We start from the raw sequence: 21,049 nt of genomic DNA, 5'->3' as shown, positions 1-21,049 counted from the left end.
CCTGGAATCTGTTCAAATTTAATCCATACATTTGGATACATTTGACCTTGAACTTAAATTTATTTTGTTTGAAAATGATCCAATGAGATTAAATTATTGTAGTATTTTTATTTATTAGAGATTCCAGTTTATTAAATGAACGTTTTTCTAATTTTGGAATATAAAGTGCCAGTTTTCCTTCATTAATTGTGAAAAATACAGAAAATTTTAACTTTATTATCATTGATATTATAGCATCTTATGAAGATTCATAATTTTTTTGAATGAATTTATAAATATTGATAAAACAATTAGTTAATTGACATCAGCTCACAACATAGTTTTCTGATGGCATTAATTTACGTATATAATTTACTCCAAAAATCTTCTATTAGACTCCCACTCTTCATACTATTTGATTCCCATTAAATTAACTTCAGACTTCGTTAGCAGACTCAGCCAACATTGCTGACCTGTATGGAAATAAGTACTTGGCGACTTTGAAAACAATAAATGTTATTCATCGGAAGCTTCCATCAAAATATGAGCAATTATGTATTTATTAAAATATTCGACTCTTCAGAAACAGTAAACGCGTATGTCGAGCACAATTCGGCTCATAACATGAAATATAAGCTGCTTAACGTTGAATTTTTTATATATTTTTTTCAAAATACGTTAAAGAAACTTTTTTTTCGAATGGGCAATCCATCTTGCTCAGTTAATTTTTCTGTAGAATATCTAAAGATTCTGAAATCCTTTCAACATATATACTAATATTTTTTATTGTTGACAATCTTCCTTCTTCTTCTTCTTCGTACTCTTTTTTAGGCAGACTGACTGTTCATTCCTCGCAGCATGCCTATTGCCTAAATTGACGGTAAGATTATCACTCCATCTTTTTCGTGGCCTTCCCATACTTCTCCCCAGTGGTGTGTGGTCTCGTGCCATCCTTACTATTCTTTCCTCGCTCATTCTACTTATGTATTCGTCCCATTCGCGCTTTCTGCTCAGTACCCATTGGATAATATTTTTCACTCTGTATTTTTGCCTTATGTCGTCGCTACGTTCCCTGTTTAGGAGCGTTTTTCCATCAATTTTTCGAAGGACTTTCATTACGCTTGTTTCCAGGAGCCTTTTTGTTTTTGCTGTATCAGGACGAGTTTCTGCTGTGTACGTCATTATGGGTCTGATTACAGTTTTGTAGGTTCTTGACTTGGGCTCAATACTTAAGTATTTGTTTTTCCATATAGTGTCGTTCAGACATCCGGCTGCTGTTGCTGCTTTTATTGTTTGCTGGCTTACATCTGTCTCAATATCACCATATCCGGGTAGTTCTATACCCAGATATTTCAATTTCAATTCTTGCTGCGTTATTTTGTCGTCTACGACCAGCTTGCATCTAAGAGGTATTTTTGATGTTGTCAGGCTTTTTGTTTTGGAGGCAGAAATCATATTTAGAGATTTTGCTGTACAATTAAAGAGATGTAGCAGCCTTTGGAGGTCGTCTTCTTTTTCCCTAACCAGCACAGCATTGTCAGCATAGCACATAGCACATTTTGTATCCGTTCTGCTTTATTATTTCATCCATAATTATGTTGAAAAAGAGTGGACTCAGTGAGTCGCCCTGTCGTATTCCTCTTTCCACAGGGATTCGTTCGGTGAGCTCTCCGTCGATCTTCACCTGAATTTTGATCGAACTGTATCGATTCTCTATGATTTTGATTAAGGTATGGAGTACTTGTCTGCCGTAGAGTAAATGTACAACATCCTCCAATTGAACCCGATCAAATGCTTTTTGCAGATCTATGAAACACATGTAGGCTGGTTTGTTGTATTCAATCGACTTCTCTGCAATCTGTTTTACAACAAACACTGCATCAGTGCATGATCTTTCCTTTCTAAATCCTTGTTGTTCATATTATACTGTTATTATTTTTGTTGTTAGTTTTAATGTTGTACTCAGTAGGTTTATGCCTCTGTAATTCTCTGGCAGAGAATGTTGACAATCTGTTGGTAGTTATTTATTCAGAAATAAAATTTTTCAAAGTCACATTTTTCACGGCAGTTGAGGAAACACTATAGTTTCAATTGGCTTAGCAACATGGTCAGTTTTGTCATCTATCTTCATCTATTTTATCTATACTTAGTTCATCCACTGCTCTAAATGCCAATAAAGTAAATTTGGCATTTAACAAATCTTACTTGGTCGACCTCAGTTCCATCTTCACCATCATTTACCACTGCTGTTATAGTTTTAGAAAATATTTCTTTTACGCTTTTTTCCTCGTTTACTGATTCTGTTACCGGAAGTTTTGTTTTTCCTTCTAACTCACTCATTTTGATATACAAATTTTTATTTTTTGAAGAATCCGGATGCAATCGCTTCCACTATTTTATCTATATTTAATACACCACTGTTCCAAATGCCAATAAAGTAAATTTGGCATTTGACAAATCATACTTGGTCGACTTCTTAAGAATAATTGTAAATAACGGAATAAAATTCATCGATTTCCTCAATGTAATGACGAAACATGACAGTAAACGGTGAAGTCACAAATGAATATCTCGACGATTTAAAAGAAATCGACGATCGTAGCGTCGTTTGCTTAGTATGTAAAACTAGTTTTCCCAACTCGCATTTTTTTGCAAAATTGGTTTGCAATAATTCCGTTCCTATTTTTTTATTGATTAAAATAAAGTTTACCTGTATATCAAGTAACCCAATTATCTCTGTATTTTTTCAACAGTCAAAATATAGTACCCTCAATAAACCCTTGCATGGGAACTCCAGCATGATTTGAATATTCTGTGCTAAACCCTTAAGTTATTGTTTAGTTTAAGGTATGCGCAAGATTTATGATTTTTTTATATCATAACTCGCAATAGCCGAATAGAAAACCACTTTTTTTCCGTGCCATGTCCGGACCTCTATTTCTACCTGTGTCGCATTTTTCAGTAACCACAAACGGAAGGGACTTTTAGTCTAATCTGAACTTCCATGTTATACTAGACTAGAACTTTGTCATTTTTCTCTGTACGAGCAGTCACACCACCGGAATGGGACATATGTATGTAAAATTTTTTGTGGCCTAATATTTTTCGCAAATATGAGAGTCTCAAATTGTTTCTTATTTACTCGAGTTGCATACGTTTGAGGAATGTTTTATTATTATTTAGTTTTTTTGATAATACAATGGTTTCTACATTAAAGCCTAATTAGCGATATATTAAAAAATTTTCGAAGGAAAAACACAAGCGCTCAGTTCAACTTCTATAGTAACGTCTTCCCTTTGGACACTTTACTTTTTAACGCAGAACTTTCGACATGGTAGATATCGATTGAATCAATAATTTATGTGGGTAAAGCTGTAAATGAAATGGACATAAGTAAAATAGATTGTAACAGTGCGCTGGGAAAAGAAAAGCGACGTCTTGTCAAAATTATATGGAAAATACCTACTGAGGAAGAAATTTATAGAAAAATTTAAAGAACGCACTAGAAACAAGATCCAAATGTCGAAACATCCCGACTAGAATTTTGGGAGGGGTTCAGCTAGGGCCCTCACGAGGCTAGCCACACTGCCTCGTGGGGACCTCATGATGCTGCCTCATAGGGCGCACAAAGGGTATATAACGCCTTGCCTCATTCGTGCATCATTATGTATACCGCATGTGGACCTCATAAGGAAAATTAACTGTTACCCTATTTGAAAATTTTCAGGGAAATTAACCGAATTTCATTGGCAACATTAAAAATAATGTATTTTAAAATATATATAGATATATCAATTACAAACAATACATTCATAGTCATTACAATCTTAAAATACAATAAGTAATAAAGAACTATTTTTTAAATCAAACTTTCAGAATACAATATAATGCACGGGATAAACTACATAATGTATATTTTACTTTATATAAAAAAGTTACGCAATTAAGAATACTAATCTGAAATACTAGTCTAAATATGCTCATTGTCTATTTCACTATTAGCTTCAGCAGGTTTCTTGGAACGAGCAGTTCGTCCACCGTCCCAGTCTTTACAATTATGTAGAGCTGAAGCCATAGCATCAAGAATATTTTGGTCTGGGACATCTTCGCCTGGTTTCGAAAAAACTTTTCTGAGCGTCGCTAAAAAGAAAACATTAATTTAGGACAATTATAAATATTAAATACAATATTTATTAATTATTTGTATTCATTTTGTGAAACTTGAACATTAATTTCACTAACCTTTTATAACTTTAAAAAGACAAGTAATTTCCGAACCTAAACGTATAATTCAATATTCGGTAAGTATTCAAATCGTTAATATTATAATAAAAACTTTTTTTAAACATGAATACTTACGAATTTTTTTGTGAAAATTCTTATCTTTTTCAAGTTTTTCATCGAACTGATCAAAATCTATTTTTGTTTTACATGGAAGTTTTATTTCAGCATTTTCATCATCACTATCGACTTCAATATCTGTGTTATTGATATTATTCTTTGTTAATTGATGCTGAATCTCAATAATTTTTCCACTTAACTGTCCAATTTGTAAAGATAATGAATTATATTGACTATTGAGTTTAGTGAATTTCTCCGATATTTCATTTGAAAAAGTCTTAAAGCGGGCATCAATCATACGATATAACTTTTCTGTAACATAAGAAAAGAATATACTTCGTTTCCCAAATGTTGATAATTATAATTAATAATGCGGTTTCTATTCATCTTTCAATACCTACCAAATTGGTCACCTTCGATTTTTTCAATTGAATGTTGGTTTGTTGACGAGCATAATAATACTGGTTGACAATTCTTATCTAGCTTTTCCATTACATTAGGTGTTTGTGGATTATTTTCATCAATTTTTAAATTCGAATCAGATGTACTGGACGAAGATATGCGAGATCTTTTGATATTTTTTCTGGTAATGATTTTCTTTTTTTTTGATCTAGATGCATCGTAACAATGTTCTTCGTCTGAGTCTGTGGAAGAATAATATCTATCTTGTTTATCTTCTTCTGTTGGTAACTTTTGCGATGATGGCTGAGCTAAAAATTTAAAATATATCATCACCTTTTCGTACTTACAAATATATGTTTTCCAAGTAACAAAATCTATATTTTCATCATAAATTACCTCTATTCACACGTGTTTTTTCACCTAAATCGATGTTGATTTCATTTAACATCTTCAAAGATTCATCTCTGAATGTTTTTCTATTTTTAAAAAAATGCACATCATTAGCAGCCTTTACTTTAGCTGTCTCTTCATTTTGTGTAGAATAAGCAAATGGCTTATATTCCAATTGGATAGCCAATTCATTAGCTTCTTCAAACGTTCCTGAATATTAGAATAATGTACTTAATAAAAAAAATCAATAAAAAATGATAACTGAAAAAAATAGAATTTTAGAACAAAGGAGTTTTTTTGTAATTGTTGCGAAAAAGTTTTTTTTTCATTTAAATAATAATTACAGTATTGAAAACTATTTTTTATCACTAAAAATAATATAGTAATCATAATATCATGTTAGACATTGACATTAAAAGTTTTTTTAAGCTAGAAATATTTGGTTAGGTTGTTAGAAAAATGAATCCAACACAAGAAACATACCTTTGTTCTATTTATCTTATTTTCTCAGAGTATATAAATTCGAGATGAAATTAATCAATCGAATAATTTCACAACTTACGAGCTCTTCCTCGGATGTCTACTGAATAAACTGGCCAATCATTTATCGGTTGTTCACAATTCTGTACCATTTTTGATAACGTATCCGATCGCTTTACATCGTATGGTGGAGGCATAAATTTGCACTTGATTGTGTCTGTTTTTTCATCATAAAAAATCCAAGACGATGGCACTATGTCAATATCTTTTTTTTTTTTCTTACCAACAAAAACAACTAGTCTATACTTATAATCTGCAACCACTTCTGATACATCATCATTTGATGTACTATTATCAGTACTCATGGTGATTATTTTTCGAGAATATATCAACTATTTTAATTATATCACTATTTATTAACCTACAATAATTATATGGTTAAGAGTATACACGAACGACTGAACTATATGTACTATGTACACTATGTGTACCTGAGCATGCGCAATACGATGTACATAAACGATATACTTTATGCAATACGTTCTAAAATATTGCAATTTCGTAAGGTAAATCCGATAAGACAACGATTAACAATTATTACAATTCATGAACAATTGTACTATTAACAATTAGTAGTAGTAGTAGTAGTAGTAAAGTAACAATTGTGACAAGTTTAATTTTACCAAAAATAGTATATTTGATATTTGTCAAATCGAGCCCTCATGGGGTAGACGAGGGGATTGCCCATCTCTTTAAAATACCATATATGTGTTAGGTTTACCCTATAATATCCTTATGGGAAACTCATACGGCATACCTCACTTCAATATTTATAATTTTTTCCGTGAGGTGCTCATGAGGAAGTTGCGGGGAAATCCCTCAATCGGCATGCCCCCCATTTGCCACATGAGGCCCACACGCTATATAAGGCATGCCCCCTCATAAATTCTAGTCGGGATTAGTTTGATCTCAAATCGTTAAGCTAAAGTAAAACTGATTACACTTTCAAATATATTGATTTATCTATATATTTCTTTCCCTTGATTAGTAATTGAAATTTGAATCGCAAACGCAGTCTAGTATCACTAAACTTATAAAAGGAGTTTTTTGTAGAAAAATTTCTATTGGAACTTTGTTACAATTACAGTGGAATCTCTATAACTTGAATGTCAAGGGAAACGCAAAAAATTAACGAGTTTTCGACTTAAGAACTTCGAGATACATATGATTCAACTGCTGAAATTTTGACTTACAAAGGCTCGATTTCCAAGTATATTTTTCGATTTCGGGAGTCAATTTTAAATAACAATTCAACAATTTTTATAATATGCATATATTTTTTACATATTAAAACAAATTACATATTAGTGAAGTAAAGTATACACTAAAAAAATCTTTTATTTTCTTTTGATCTAAACAATTTGCAGATTTTCTATCAATTATTTTGATATAATCCTCGATATCATCACATCTTTCAACGGAAGTTCGTAATGTTTTGATTGCAGCTCTGGCTTCTTTATTTGTTATTGGCGGTTCAAAACTTGCTGGATCAGTATGATCATCGTCATCCATATTCTGATTAACTATGTCGATGACTTTATTATCAGTTCAGTGTTTCAGTTGAAGGTTTTTATTACTCCTTGATCTAGGAGCTGTAGGTTGTGAGCTGTACAGTTGTCAATGAAAAGTGAAATTTTTCGTTTTTCCTTAATCATTTTCTCGTCGCCATCCTTTGAATATTTCCGCTGTAATCCAGGTTTTCTTGTTAGCATCATAGTCCAGTGGTAGAGATTTACAACCAGAAAAAGAACGAGGCTTTCTAGCCTTTCCTATAACTAATAGTTTGAGTTTTTCAGTGCCTGTCGTGTTTGTTGCCAGTAATATTGTTAATCGCTCTTTACTCTGCTTACCGCCTTGACTTTTTTCAATTTTATAAATAAATGTTTCATCAAGTAAGCACTTGAAAAAAAGGCCAGTCTCGTCGGCATTAAACAAATATTTTGGATCATAATCCTTCAATAAACTTTGGAACTCAATTATCCATTCATCAAATATCTCGTTATTGACACGAAAAAAACTGTGTCCCATTGATTTTGAATATTCTTCTGCCTTATAGGCCCAGATACACTTATGTTTTTGACCCGATACTGTTTGAACCAGGTGAGTGAACATTCCTCTAAACTTATAAAAGGAATTCTTTATAATCAAATTTCTATGGAAACTTTGTTACAATTATGTAATTGGTTTATGGAGTTTTTCTATAAACTGGAAAAATGCTGACGCTATCAACTATTTTATTTTCACCCTGTTGGTTTTTGTCCTTTTCTACGATTTGTATTATCATCTCAAACCTCATCAATTCTCATTGTAACAAGTAATAGTATAAATACATATCTTAACTTCCTAACCTCACTTTCTTGATCTATCAATCGTTTTAATTAAAATAAATACTTTTATATGTTTACGTATGAATCTCAATTGGTACTTGGTCTCAAAAACACTCTGGAACACAGTCCCTTTATCACACTACAATACATATATGTAATACTCCTATATGGAGTATATATATAGTTGATATGGGAAAAAACGTCCCTACGCTACGGTATCGACAATATTCATTCTCTCTCTCGTTCGAGACACTTTATCTATACTGCGCATGCTTGAGAATGCGCAGAACCGAGCTGGAACCTCGGAGGATAGAGAAATCGTTGCCATTCTGTCTTCCTTAGTCGGAACAGTTTCCACTTATAGAAAATATATAATATATATATATATATATATATATATATATATAATGTTACAATAACAACCAGTACACAAACACAGTAACAAACAGTTGGAACAAAGAGTGTTACCAACATGTTTTATTACGTCAAAATTTTTCCAGAAATATTTTGAAAAACAAAATTATTGGGTCTTTTCCGGTAACAGTTTTTCAATTAGTATAAAAAATAATTCAATCAAATATAAGTATTACATGATACTTACGAAAATTTTTACGATATATCTGACTTTTAATTTTTGTCTCTAGATATATACTAACATCGCTAAAAGTCTTCCTCCCCTGGTTATTTAATAAAAAAATATTTTTAAATTTATAAAATGTGCTCAATCTTATACTTTAGTGTAATATAACATGTGAAGCAAAAAATTTAATTTATGTAACCAAGTAACGAAAAATGTGCAAAATATTGAAGTGTGAAAATTTTTATTTTGAGAAAAACAATATAGTATAATAAAAATAAACAAATTAATACTTCGTATGACCGCCTCTTCTTAAAATCAATTGACCAACGCGTCTCGGCATCCCGCGTATCAAGTTATCGATAACATGGTCAGCCATATTGTCCCACTATTCTTGAACGGCAGCAGTCAGGTATTGAAGGGTTTTCTCGATTGGATATTGCACTGCCAATATAATTCCACACATGTTCAATGGGATTTAGGTCTGGTGAATTTGCTGGCCAATTATGGCCAATTATTTGGATATCATCTTCCTCTTGGATGCTTTGTACCATTTCCGAGCGATGTGGTCTGGCATTATCATATTGAAAAATGAAATTTGCTCCATATTGTTCGCTCAATGACAATAAATGGTGTTCGGCGATCATACATTATACCCCCCCTCCCTAAAACATCACGTATCCGTCATGATAGAGAACATTTCTGGTAAAGTTGAGTCGTACCTGTCTACCCGGGCCTCTCCAGACCCTTTTACGCCGACTATCACTGTGGAAACCAAATCGGGACTCGTCGAAAAAAAGAACGTTACGCCATTGTTGTAAAACTCAATCCCTGTGATCTTGAGTCCATTGGAGACTGGCAGCTATGTGTCGTCGTGAAAGACTAGGCACTTTTTTTGCCCTTATATTTGATAAATGTAATCTCCTTCTGATGGTACTTCTCGAAACTGCCCTTCGGTATGTTAGCAAAAAGTGACTTCGAACGATTTTTATCGTTATAAATCGGTTTCTTCGGATGAATTTAGCTATGTAACGGTCTTTCCTCTCTGATGTAACTCTGGGGAGACCCGTGACCGGTCCACGCGCAACGCTACTAGTTTCCTGGAAAAGGGCCATTATCCGCGTCACCGAAGTCCGTGACATATTCAGACGAAGGGCAATGCGGTGATTAGATAAACTTCCTTGATTTAATGCCACTATTTTTGTTCGATCAAACTCAGAAATCATATTTTCAATAAAATTCAAATGAACTCGCTGTCAAGTTAAATTTTTTAATCTGATTTACAAAAATTTAAATATTTAGGTTGAAAATAATTTTTTGTTACGATATTGTTTCTATTTTTATGAAAGCTGCCAGAAAATTTTAAAAGAAGCAATAAACTCTATACATAGGCAAACTTAGAAGTTTAAAAGGGGGGCCAAGACTTTTGGAGATGTGCGTATTTATCTGAAGTTAATTTTTACTTTACAATTGTGTGAAATTGTAAAGTATTTGTTGATTTATAATTATGTATCTCCAAATTATTCATACTTTCCTTACGTTTAATATTATTCTATTATTGTTTTTACTTTCCAATATTTTAAGTTAATTTTGTTAATTTTTTTTTAATAAAAAATAAATACCTGTATAAAAAACATGTTGCATTTCATGGATTAATTCAATAAAATAAGTATTGAGTAATTATAATAACCACCTCAGTAACTTCAGTTCCGTTTGTAATAAAATTGATTCTGATGATAGTGACCCCGAGTGAAATGCATTGAAACGCAACGGAAATACCGTTCCAAAATCGCGTTACTGAAATAACGACCCATCACTGCACTGCAATTTCTTAGTTACTATCAGCGCAGGCAGGATGGTAACGTTTCAGTTGGTCGGGCAGAAGGAGGTGTGTTGTGTGTGTCTCGTCGGGTGTGGAGGGAGAATGGATATTTTTGTTTACTTATAAACATTTGTTTAAATAACTTTTCAATACCCTTGTAATACCATAAAGTGCACTTGTGTCGTTATAAAAGACAATTTCACTGCCTATTATTCACTCAAAAACTAGTAATAATCATTAAAAGATTTTCACACCACATAACTGAGGAATTTTATTTTGATGAAAACAATCATATCTTTGGTAAGTCTATCTTATGTTTATACCCTCGTACTATTTCAACACTTTGCACAGGGTGTTATTTATATTTACTTATCGTTTTTCTACGAAATCTAACCGGATGTTTTGTTGTGGAAAACATTCGCCATAGTCACTGTGACATATCTCACGTCATCCTCAGTCTCTTCCGCTATATATTATGACGTCAGTGACGTCATTTGATCGAAGCTTCATGTTTATATTGAGTAATTGATACAGATAATATTCTATTTACGTATTTATCAACATTTCGTCCTCTATAAAAATTTAATGCATCTTACTTGAATTGATGCTTTATAAACTAACAAGCGTTTCAGTGTGCCGTTATACCTACGCGCTTTAAAAATGCATTGTATCTAGGAATGTTGATAGTCCTTACATAAATACCTCTACTCATCACAATACATTTTTATTCAATTAAAACAATAATAATATCTTACTTTGATATCTTTTATAGCCCATAATTATTTTTTATTGTTCAACAATGTTTCAAATAAGGAAGCTAAATATTCTACTCCCAAACTGATAAGTATTCTATTATCCTACTACATTTTATTGTTATCTAAAGTTTTTATTTAGAATAATTAATTTTTTTTCTGCTATTATAAATATCATTAAGTAGTTCACACCTTCTGTTCGCTCCTCGTAATTAACTAGTTTTGTATCTAGCAAACATTTTTTTCTAAAATACCCAAATTTTATCTGTTGTCGATATTGTAAATTAATATTTGAATGGTGAATATCAAAGTTGTAGATAGTTGCTTATCATGCAAATACTTCATTATTAATAATAAGAATTTTCTTATGGCACTATTAAAAATTTAGTTAAATTGTCACGATATTATTCATATTATTAACAATAAATATATCTTCATCAGGAAAAATTGTTGTGGACGAATTAGAGGTCTGGAGGCACTCCCTCCAAATAATTTTCAAAATAAAATGAACTTTCTTATCACTGAATTTTTTAATTAAATAATCTATTGTGTATCCAAGTTGCTTCTTTTATCATTTAACAAACATTATAAATGAATATAACGAGAATGATCTTGAATCAAATTTTAGTGTTTGAGCTTTTTTGCGGAAAAATCGTAAATTTGATTGATTTTTCTTTTTGTGGGGGCCATGCTTATCTGCAGGACACAAATAATGTTGAAGGTGCTATGTTCTAAAATACATATAAATTCAAAAACATGCATTAGAATGTGCACACAAGTAAAATTAAATACAGTTAGTTATTATATTATATATATTATTATAAAAATTTTTAATATTTTCTCAAAAATGTAGAAATTTGTTTGCATATTAAATAAAAATGTAGAATGCTGTGTGCAAAATGGGTGCCGCGTCGTGAAAATGTTTCCATATTGTGTTTGGCAATGTTTCACAAAAATTATGATACGTGGGTCTATCTCTCCACACCCGAAGCAAAAAAAAACAATCAAAACAAAGGGAGAACCGGCTTCAAAGAAGGCAAAGATCAATTCATCTGTAGGCAAGGTCATGGCGTCGGTTTTTTGGGATGCGCGCGGGATAATTGTCATTGACTATCTTGTAAAAAGGAAAAACTATCAACGGCAAGTATTGTGCGAACTTATTGCAAAGTTTGAGGGAAGAAATCAAGCAAAAACGGCCATATTTGACTAAGAAAAAGGTACTGTTTCAATGCACCAGCTCATACATCTGTCATTGCAACAGTCAAAATTGATGATAAAGTTTGAATTGCTATACACTCTATTCACCAGATTTAGCCCCCTCGGCTAATTTTCTGCTCCCAGAACTAAAAAAATAGCTCGGTGGTCAAATATTTTCCAAAAATGAAGAGGTGATGTCGGTATTTTCGAGGAACTTGTCGATTCTTATAATAAAACTTATTGAATATCGCTGGAAAAATTATATGGAGCTGAAAGGAAATTCCTTTGGCCAGGTACTTCTGGTAAATAATTGTTGTGAACTTTATTTTCATCAAAAAAAGTATATTTTTCTAATGAAAGTCCATAACTATTATTTACCTGAACCGTACATAATTTTGAAAAATATATGGAAATTAAGATTGATTGCTTAACCCTCTCAGTTAATCAGAAATAAAACTTACAAACGAGATTCGAAACTTTATTATGGATTGTATTTGAATTATCTCAATAAATCACCTACGTGATTAAGATAAAATATTTATGAACAACAAACTGATAAAATTGTTCTGCCGTTAATAAGTGCTTCACGATATCTTCATATTGATTTTTTTTTTCATAATACAACCTAGAACAGTAATTGCATGATCTAATTGAAAGGCAGACATGGCTCATGAACACAGAATTTATAGGGAATTATTTCTTTAGAGAAGTGCAAGCCTGTGGAATCAGCTACCAAGGCATGTCTTTCCCGGACACTACAACCTACAGAAGTTCAAAATCAATGTCCACAGGCAACTCTACACGGCAGGAACTACTCGAGTGTAATAAGGTTTTTCCTCTTGTACTTGCTTTTTACATCTTAGCATAGTCATGTGGTCGAAATACCTAAAGCAGCTTTACAGAAACTTGGTGCCCCTTTAAGGACCACAGCAGAGAACAATTTAACTTATAGTTGACCAGAAACTTGGACAGCTTAGAGCATAGAAGAAAGGTCGCCGATCTGACTCTGTTTTAACTAACTGTCAGCCATAATCCCTCCTAGAGTAGTATTTTCAAGATCTAGTCTACTAGCACACAGGTCACGAACATCAAGTACCCTGGCACGTAGATAATTTTTACACAAAATTAAACATACTTCCAATTTTTTCCTGTGTTGACACAAAACAAAAGATCACCGACTTTATGCGTTAAAAATTGGCAATAAAATTAAATTTTACGACCTTTTATGTTTGTTTGCACAAAAACAAAAAGATGATCATCCCGCATTTATCAAGTTTTGACAGATTCATTGATTTTGATGAAACATGATTTTTATGACTTGATCTGTCAGGTGCACTTTCCCTTATGCAATGCTAATTTTAATTATTTTTGGGCTCTAGTTAGTCGTACCTGAATGTTTGTACGCGAATGTCGTGAAAATAACATTGTCAGTATTTAAAAAGTATAATCTGCTTTTATCGTATTTTACTATACTGACCAATGTGCCTCGGAGCGATAAAAGCTTCAAATTTTATTAATTATCTTCTTATTATTGAAATGAAAAAGCACTTCGGAAAAACAATTTTGTTTTTGCTCGAGTGGTGTCTACTGTGTGGAGATGCCTGTGGAAATTGGTCTTGAACTTTTGTTAGGTTATAGTGTTCGAGAAAGACGTGCCTTGGAGCTTGCACTTCTCCATAAGAAGGAGTCGTGAATTGACGTTTTGGGCGTCTGCCAGGAAACTTGATGGTCGTGACCTGTGTGCTAGTAGACTAGATCTTAAAAATACTGTTCTAGGTGGAATCATGGCTGACAGTTTGGTAAAACTGAGTCAGGTCAGCAACCTTTCTTCTATGCTCTAAGCTGTCCAAGTTTCTGGTCACCTATAAGTTAAATTGTTCTCTGTTGAGATCTTTGAGAGTTTCTGTCAAGCTGCCTTAGATATTTCGACCACATGACTATACAAAAAGCAAACACAAGAGGAAAAACCCTATTACAGTCGACTAGTTCGAGTGGTGCCTGCCGTGTAGTGATGCCTATGGACGATTCTGAATTTCTGTAGTTGTAACGTACGGGAAAGATATGCCTTGGTAGCTGATTCCATAGGCTTGCACTTCTCCAAAGAAATAATTCCCGATAAATTGAAGAACTGGGCGTTTGCAGGCGAACTCTGTGTTCATGATCTATGTTTGCCTTTCGATTAGAACTTGCAAATACTGCTCTATATTGTATTATTTTAGATAACTCGGGGGAGCATCTGCCGTGGTAGTATCGGTAGAACTGAGTCAGGTCAGCGACCTTTTTTTCTTTGCTCTAGGCTAAGTTTCTGGTCAATTCTGCTTTCTTCAGTATTGAATTGAGTATCCTCAGGGTATGCTTGGGAGTCGAGCTCCAAATGTACGAGCAATACTCCAAAGATGGACGAATCTGGGCCTTCTAGAGGATTGTTGTAGAGTATATAGCTTTTTGGTCTTAAATAGGGCTCCAAGATTTTGTGAAGCAGCTTCAGCTAATTCGGCTACGTGATTATGCTAGGACATATTGCTCCCAACTTTGACACCCAACCAGCAAATTTGCGGTGATATTTTATATCTAGATAGAATCAACTCTTGAGCTGCAGTGCCAGCTTTCTTTATAAATACAGCAGCATGGGTCTTTGCTGCACTAAACTCAATCAAATTGCTTTGATTCCACTCTAGAATGTTTTCAATATCGGTATTTATGGAGGTGATCTGTTGTTGCCTTAATAAACAACCGAATTTATTGGGGCAGTTGAATTGAACGACGACACCAGTGTTACTGGTTACTTCTGAATTCACTTTCCAATCCTACTCTAATTATTTTTAAACCAGGCTTAATATAGAAATAAAAACGTGTCTAATTTTAAAATGCATTACCTTTAATTCTATTTCAAGAAAATAAAAAAAAATTGCAATTTCATTATCCTAAAATTCCAAATAACGTTATGACCGATATATCCTTGACATATATTAGGTATTATGATTCCACTCTGTATAAATGCATTACTAATACAAAAAGTGCACGAGTTATAATAGTAAAACCTATGTAATTACCTTGATTTTATTTTTGGATCTCTAGTGCAACCGAGTGGTGGGTGCACTTCACATATTGTGTTAATTCGCTTAAATTAGTTGTATTTAGGTTACTATATTTTTAGTTACGTCAATATTTATGTACATTGCGATAAACGTCTGTTTACATATATACGGTTTGTATAGAGTCTCATGAATAATGTCAGTTTCCAATGTTCACGTTGTTTATATGTAAATAATCATAAATACTAATATTCTAAGTACAACCCATCGCATTATTTGGTTTTAACTAAACGTTCAGCAGGCTCTTTGAGGCCTTTATAAAACCATTCTTCGAGCTTAGATGCAAAAAATAGTCACGATGCATTTCAATATCTCCTTGGGATTAAAATTTTTTCCACGCAACAATTTCGCCTCGGGTTTGAATAAATATTAATCTGGAGGTGCAAGGTGCAGACTAAATGCTGGATGTGGTGGTTCGAAATCGCCAAATTATTCGATTCCACGTAATTTTCGCAATATGTGGTTTAACATTGTCTTGTAACAGAACCTGGATTTTTCTACTTAGTTTGTGGATATTTCTTGCTAATTTCTGGGTTTTTCTAACTAATTTTTAGGTATTCTGGCAAATTTGTGGGTTTTATCTATTCTGAGTTTTTAGTCCAATTTCAGGAGTTTTCTAGCTAATTTCTGGGTTTTCTACGTAATTTATGGGATTTTCTTCCTGATTTTTGGATATTTTCACTTAATTTTTGGGATTTCTGGCAAATTTTTGAGTTTTTACCTAATTTCTGGGTTTTCCAGCTAATTTTTGAGTTTTCCTAGCAAGTAACTCGTTGGGTGCCACATAAGATTAACTATTTCCAAAAGACAGAGCGAGTAAAAATCACGCGGAAAACTTATAAAGAAAAGATGATTGAGAAATTTTGAAAATTAACGAAGAATAAAATAATACGTATTGTATTACTTAATCCAATTTATATGGTAAGAAGATTAAGTCTTACCCCTCCCTGATAACTCGTTTATTTTATTTCAAATAAAAAACACATATTAAATAGAATACAGAAGTGGAGTAATGAAATAGATAAAAATATAAAAGACAGAAATCTTCGATTTTAGCATGTATTTGAGTGAAATACAGTTTAAATGAATTATTCGTAGATCTGTTGAAACAAGTTTATGATTAATCGGACTCACTTCAAAGGCGATCCTCTGAGGGCACTAATATTGAAAGGTCTTTTAAAAACACTTATTATAATCCCGATTTTCATGAACTTTGAGTTCAAGCTCTTCTACGAAATCTTCCCTGTGCCGAACCGGGATTTTTATATTTTGGGGGGTGTAAAATCTCAGATTTTATGCATGTTTCGGGTAAAATGAAGTTTAAATATATTATTCGTAAATCTGTTCATATTCCCAAACACAGGACAAAAGCACCTTTCGACACAGGATAGATTTTGAGGTTGTAAAGGTTGTAAAAAATACTACCTTTATACCAATGTTCAAGAAAATAGACTTTGATTATCAAAATTCCACGGGAAATCGGTTGGTACCTGGCCTTTATTTTGAAATATTAAATACTCAATAATCTGTAAATACATAATTAAATACTTACTATAACGTCAGTATTATTCTCTTACGACTTTTTATTTACTTCTCCTTAATGAGGGGTATTATTTCCTCAAAATTTATTATCTGCCCGTGGCCTACATTTGCCTGATAAGTAAAAGTAAACGCTAAGTTTGTATGAGTATTTCGAAACACATCTTATCTACGATAAAATCTTTGGTCGGCTATTTTCAAATCCTCCTACAAAACAGTAAGTTTCCATAGAAAAAGAATGGGTCTTGTCACAAGTGTATTACTGTTGTTTCAAATTCTTTAAACGCAATGATGCGTAGTTGATTTGGTGTAGGTTAGTTAAGTTACAGCATTAGAAAAATATTGAAATATATTAAAATGTATTTGTGATAATAAAAGAATATTTATGAAAACTTTTTCTTCGTTTATAGATTCCTGAAAGATACTTAAAACAAAATACCAAATTTCATATGCCATTTGAATGTTTATAATTTATCTTTTTCTTTGAAGTTTCTTCTACGAATAGTCGCTTGCTAAACTTCTTGATTAAGTGATAGTAGCCCCCATCAGGCTGTCATTTTTCTATCGTTTCATTATCCTTGGAATTTCCCAAAAACTTTCTAATTTTCATTTTTCTAATGGCAGATCAGAGAGATATCAGTGACGCTCGCTGGGGTATTATGCTAATTCAAACGTGAGGCATAAATTCGGGAGATTTTTTATTCAGCAAACTGAAAATGATCGTCTGAGGTATTTTTATGATAAAACTTATCGTTTTGCTGATAATCGCGAAAAACTATTTTTTTTTTTACCTTTGACCTTGAATAAAATTTTTTCCATACACGGAAATGATGGGGAACATTCAAATTCTACGTTCAATTGTATTTTAAACAATTTTCAGCTTGATGGGAATTTATGTAACTTCGAATGTCTAGATTGACCGGATTATGATAGGGAATGAATCTATATTATTAAACAGAATTTTTGTTCGAGGAAGTAAACCCCTTTCCGCACTAAAATATTAGGTGGTTAGTATGCAGTTACATATCCCAATCTATATCAAACTTATCATTCTGCTTCTTTTCGTTTTCGTGGTTAGTAAAAAAGCAAGGTATCAAAATAAAATGAATCTTGAATATTTGATACACGCTACCGGTCAAAAGTTTTTGCCCACCCAATAATCCATTCATTATATTTCAAAATAATACACTTTAATAAATTCCTCTTTCATATTGTCAAGCGAAGTCGAATCGGTATCTCATAAATCAAAAATAATAATGTCTGTTATTTGTTTTCTTTATACAAGTGCATATTTCATCGGTGAGTGCGACAAGTTAAAACTTGTACGTAACGGAAGTTCGTATATAATTTTTTTTCTTTCTCGCAAATTCAAGGTGGCCTTGGAAAACCTATAATGATAAACGAATTGTATTGATCAGTAAACGTGATCGACGACTCACGAGCCCTGAGATAGCAGCTCAAATCGATGAATCGCCTTTGAGTACTTCTACAGTGAAAAGGAGATTAAAAGAAGCTGGTCTTTTTGCAAGGGTGGCAGTAAAGAAACCTCTTTGAAGACGTCAAAATGAAATTAAGAGTATTTAAAAGAATTAAATAGGAAGGAATGTACTGAAAGTAATTATTTGTCCGTCACAATCCCCCGACCTCAACCCGAATGAGTTGGAAGTTATAAGGTAGTGTCCTCCTTCCATTTCACATCTTTGAAATATCCTGAAAAACGAGTGGAACCAAAAAGACGACGATATGCAAAATGAGGTTACATTCATGAATAAAAAATTTAAATATGTAAAAATTACAGACTTCAGTTTTATCATTACTATTTTCTTATCTATATATGTTCTTTCAATTTTATATCAAAATCGATTGTATTGTTTTTATTTGATGTGGGCAAAAACGTTTGACCGGTTGTGTGTTTAGTGTCAAATGTAAAATGTTGAGCATCAAAAGTGCAAAAAACGTCAAATAGAGGTGTTGAAACAGCTTCGTGTCCTGATGATCGTTTTATTAGACACATTGTTATTTGCGATGAATAATGGATTTATCTAAACAACCTGAACATAGAAAATAAGTGGTTAGACAAAAGACAATTACCAGAATCCGTCGCGGAAAGTCTTGTTGTGTATCTGCCGTGAATATGAAGAACTGAAAGCGGGTTTTCTTACAAGACAATGCTAAACTGTATACTGCGAAAGTTACGTGAAATTATGAGCATCGTTGTATCGAACTTCTACCACATTTATCATTTAGTTCCGATCTTGCACCGACAGATTACTATTTATTCAGATCTATGACGTAATTCTTACGTGAGAAAAACTTCGAATCCAAATGCTCAAATGCAGTGCGATAATTTGTTATATCTAAGAACAATCCAAGTGCCGAACGTTTAGTTAAAAACATAGAATACAATTGGTTATCCTTTGAATATTAAGAATCTATTTTTTCATATTTAATAAATATTGGAAACCGATATTATTCAAGATACACCCTTTATAAAATATTAGGAACAAGAAATATATCCATTTTAAGTGAATGTTTTAAGTTGATGAAGTACCTCAAATTTTCACTCACAAACAAACAACGGAATAAAGTGAAAAGATGAATGTGAAATCATGAAAAAAGAAAATCTTCACATTTGACCGAATTTGACATAATTATTGCGCGTCTGGCATATCTAGGTTTCATACAATACCCCTTAGACGATAATGCTGGGGCGTTCAGAGAGGGTATCTTTTATTTGCTAGTACCATACATTGTTTTGTTTGAATAATAATAATTTAATTATCAAAAACATACCATTAGTAGATGTTGTATATCTTTAACATACTTTTCCGTAAGAATTACAGAATACTATGGATTTTTCTATTAATAATCTCGACATTTGTTGGTTGGTTTTACTGTTGCATTCAAAACAATAATAAAATATACTATAATTAACGCGACCAGTGCGTGCATCTCCCTCTTACTGTTGTGGGTCAATTATATAATATAGGTCATGCACTATAAAAAACGGTGCACGTCACCAGTGTGTTATGTCGATAAACATCATTGCCAAGTCTTGCAATTGCTATAAAGGTTCAAGAAATAAGAAAAAAATTGAGGTTACGTCGATCGGTGTATTTATACACTATTTATTCTTCACTAGCGAGTATCTTTATATTTCATCTTACTTTCAATGTTATTTAATAGCGAATAAATGTTAACTGTCGTAAATAATATTGTTTCCCTACAAAATGTTCATTAATTTTATTTTATATTGTAATTTGCATGCTCAAGGTACCGATGTGAAAACGTACAACCTTGTATATTACGGCCTCCATGGAAAATTAAAAAAATATTGAAAAGTACGTCACGATTATTTTCAAGGGATGTATGTAGGCTGGTTTCAAATCAAATTACATTCACTTTATAGCTAGAACAGCCCCTATGATTTCAAATGAATATGTGGGCCGTATATTTCCATTGCTTCATTGCTCCAATACTAACACTTTTATTGTTAAAGCAAAGCTAAAGTTGAATTGAATATAAACAAATGAATAACAAAATAATTTTTGTGGTTTTTGGGTCAGTTTCTAGACCAGTAAACCCTATACCTACTTTCATTTGGTCTTCAAAAATCTTAGTTTTTACTATTTTTATTTCCCAAAAAATCTTCGATAACCTCTTTTATTGACTTATTTGGATTAGTTTCTCTTATAATAATCCCCCAACATATTTTCATTCCAAAATCCTTGATGTAGTTCTTCGAAAACCTTTAAATTCTGGTAAAAACGTTTCCCTTGTTCGTCACTCATACTTACAAGTTTTGAGGGAAAAAACTCAGATGCGAGTACAGAGAATGAATCTATATTTTTATATTTTATTCCCACCTTATGAAAATTCTTTATCATTTTCACTTTTTTCATTTCCCTATAAAATTCCCACTATCATTTTGAGTGATTTTCAAGCAGATTTCTCATTAACAGATAAAAGGCTTCCAAAGTGAGAATCTTTCATAAATTTGCGGATTTGTGAGCCTCTTTTAGTTTTTCCTCTGTAATTTTTGGAAAGATTTTTATTAAATACCGGAAAGCATCACTGTTTTTGTCAAG

The 21,049-nt window shown here is 32.4% G+C and overlaps 2 protein-coding genes across 3 annotated transcripts in view; one reads left to right on the top strand and one right to left on the bottom strand.

Annotated features, from left to right (window-relative positions):
* LOC130891586 (lysine-specific demethylase 6A) overlaps positions 1-21,049 on the top strand; it is a 105,632-nt gene that overhangs the window by 14,114 nt on the left and 70,469 nt on the right. Inside the window, exon 1 of one of the 2 annotated variants that reach the window (XM_057796528.1) lies at positions 10,434-10,678. The exons of the other annotated variant lie outside the window; for it this stretch is intronic. The gene's annotated coding sequence lies outside the window, so the exon portion shown is untranslated. Of the gene's footprint in view, positions 1-10,433; positions 10,679-21,049 lie in introns of those variants that run through there. 2 annotated transcript variants of the gene reach the window in all.
* On the bottom strand, positions 3,785-6,203 carry LOC130891713 (uncharacterized). The gene is made up of 5 exons (XM_057796652.1): positions 5,675-6,203; positions 5,119-5,322; positions 4,722-5,030; positions 4,339-4,632; positions 3,785-4,119 (listed from the first exon to the last, which is right to left on the bottom strand). The coding sequence occupies exons 1-5, from the start codon at positions 5,955-5,957 to the stop codon at positions 3,950-3,952; spliced, it is 1,260 nt and encodes a 419-aa protein (XP_057652635.1). The 5' UTR covers positions 5,958-6,203; the 3' UTR covers positions 3,785-3,949.

This window comes from Diorhabda carinulata, chromosome 1, assembly GCF_026250575.1.
Source record: "Diorhabda carinulata isolate Delta chromosome 1, icDioCari1.1, whole genome shotgun sequence".
Lineage (NCBI taxonomy): Eukaryota > Metazoa > Arthropoda > Insecta > Coleoptera > Chrysomelidae > Diorhabda > Diorhabda carinulata.
This window is presented reverse-complemented; position numbering and strand designations above follow the sequence as displayed.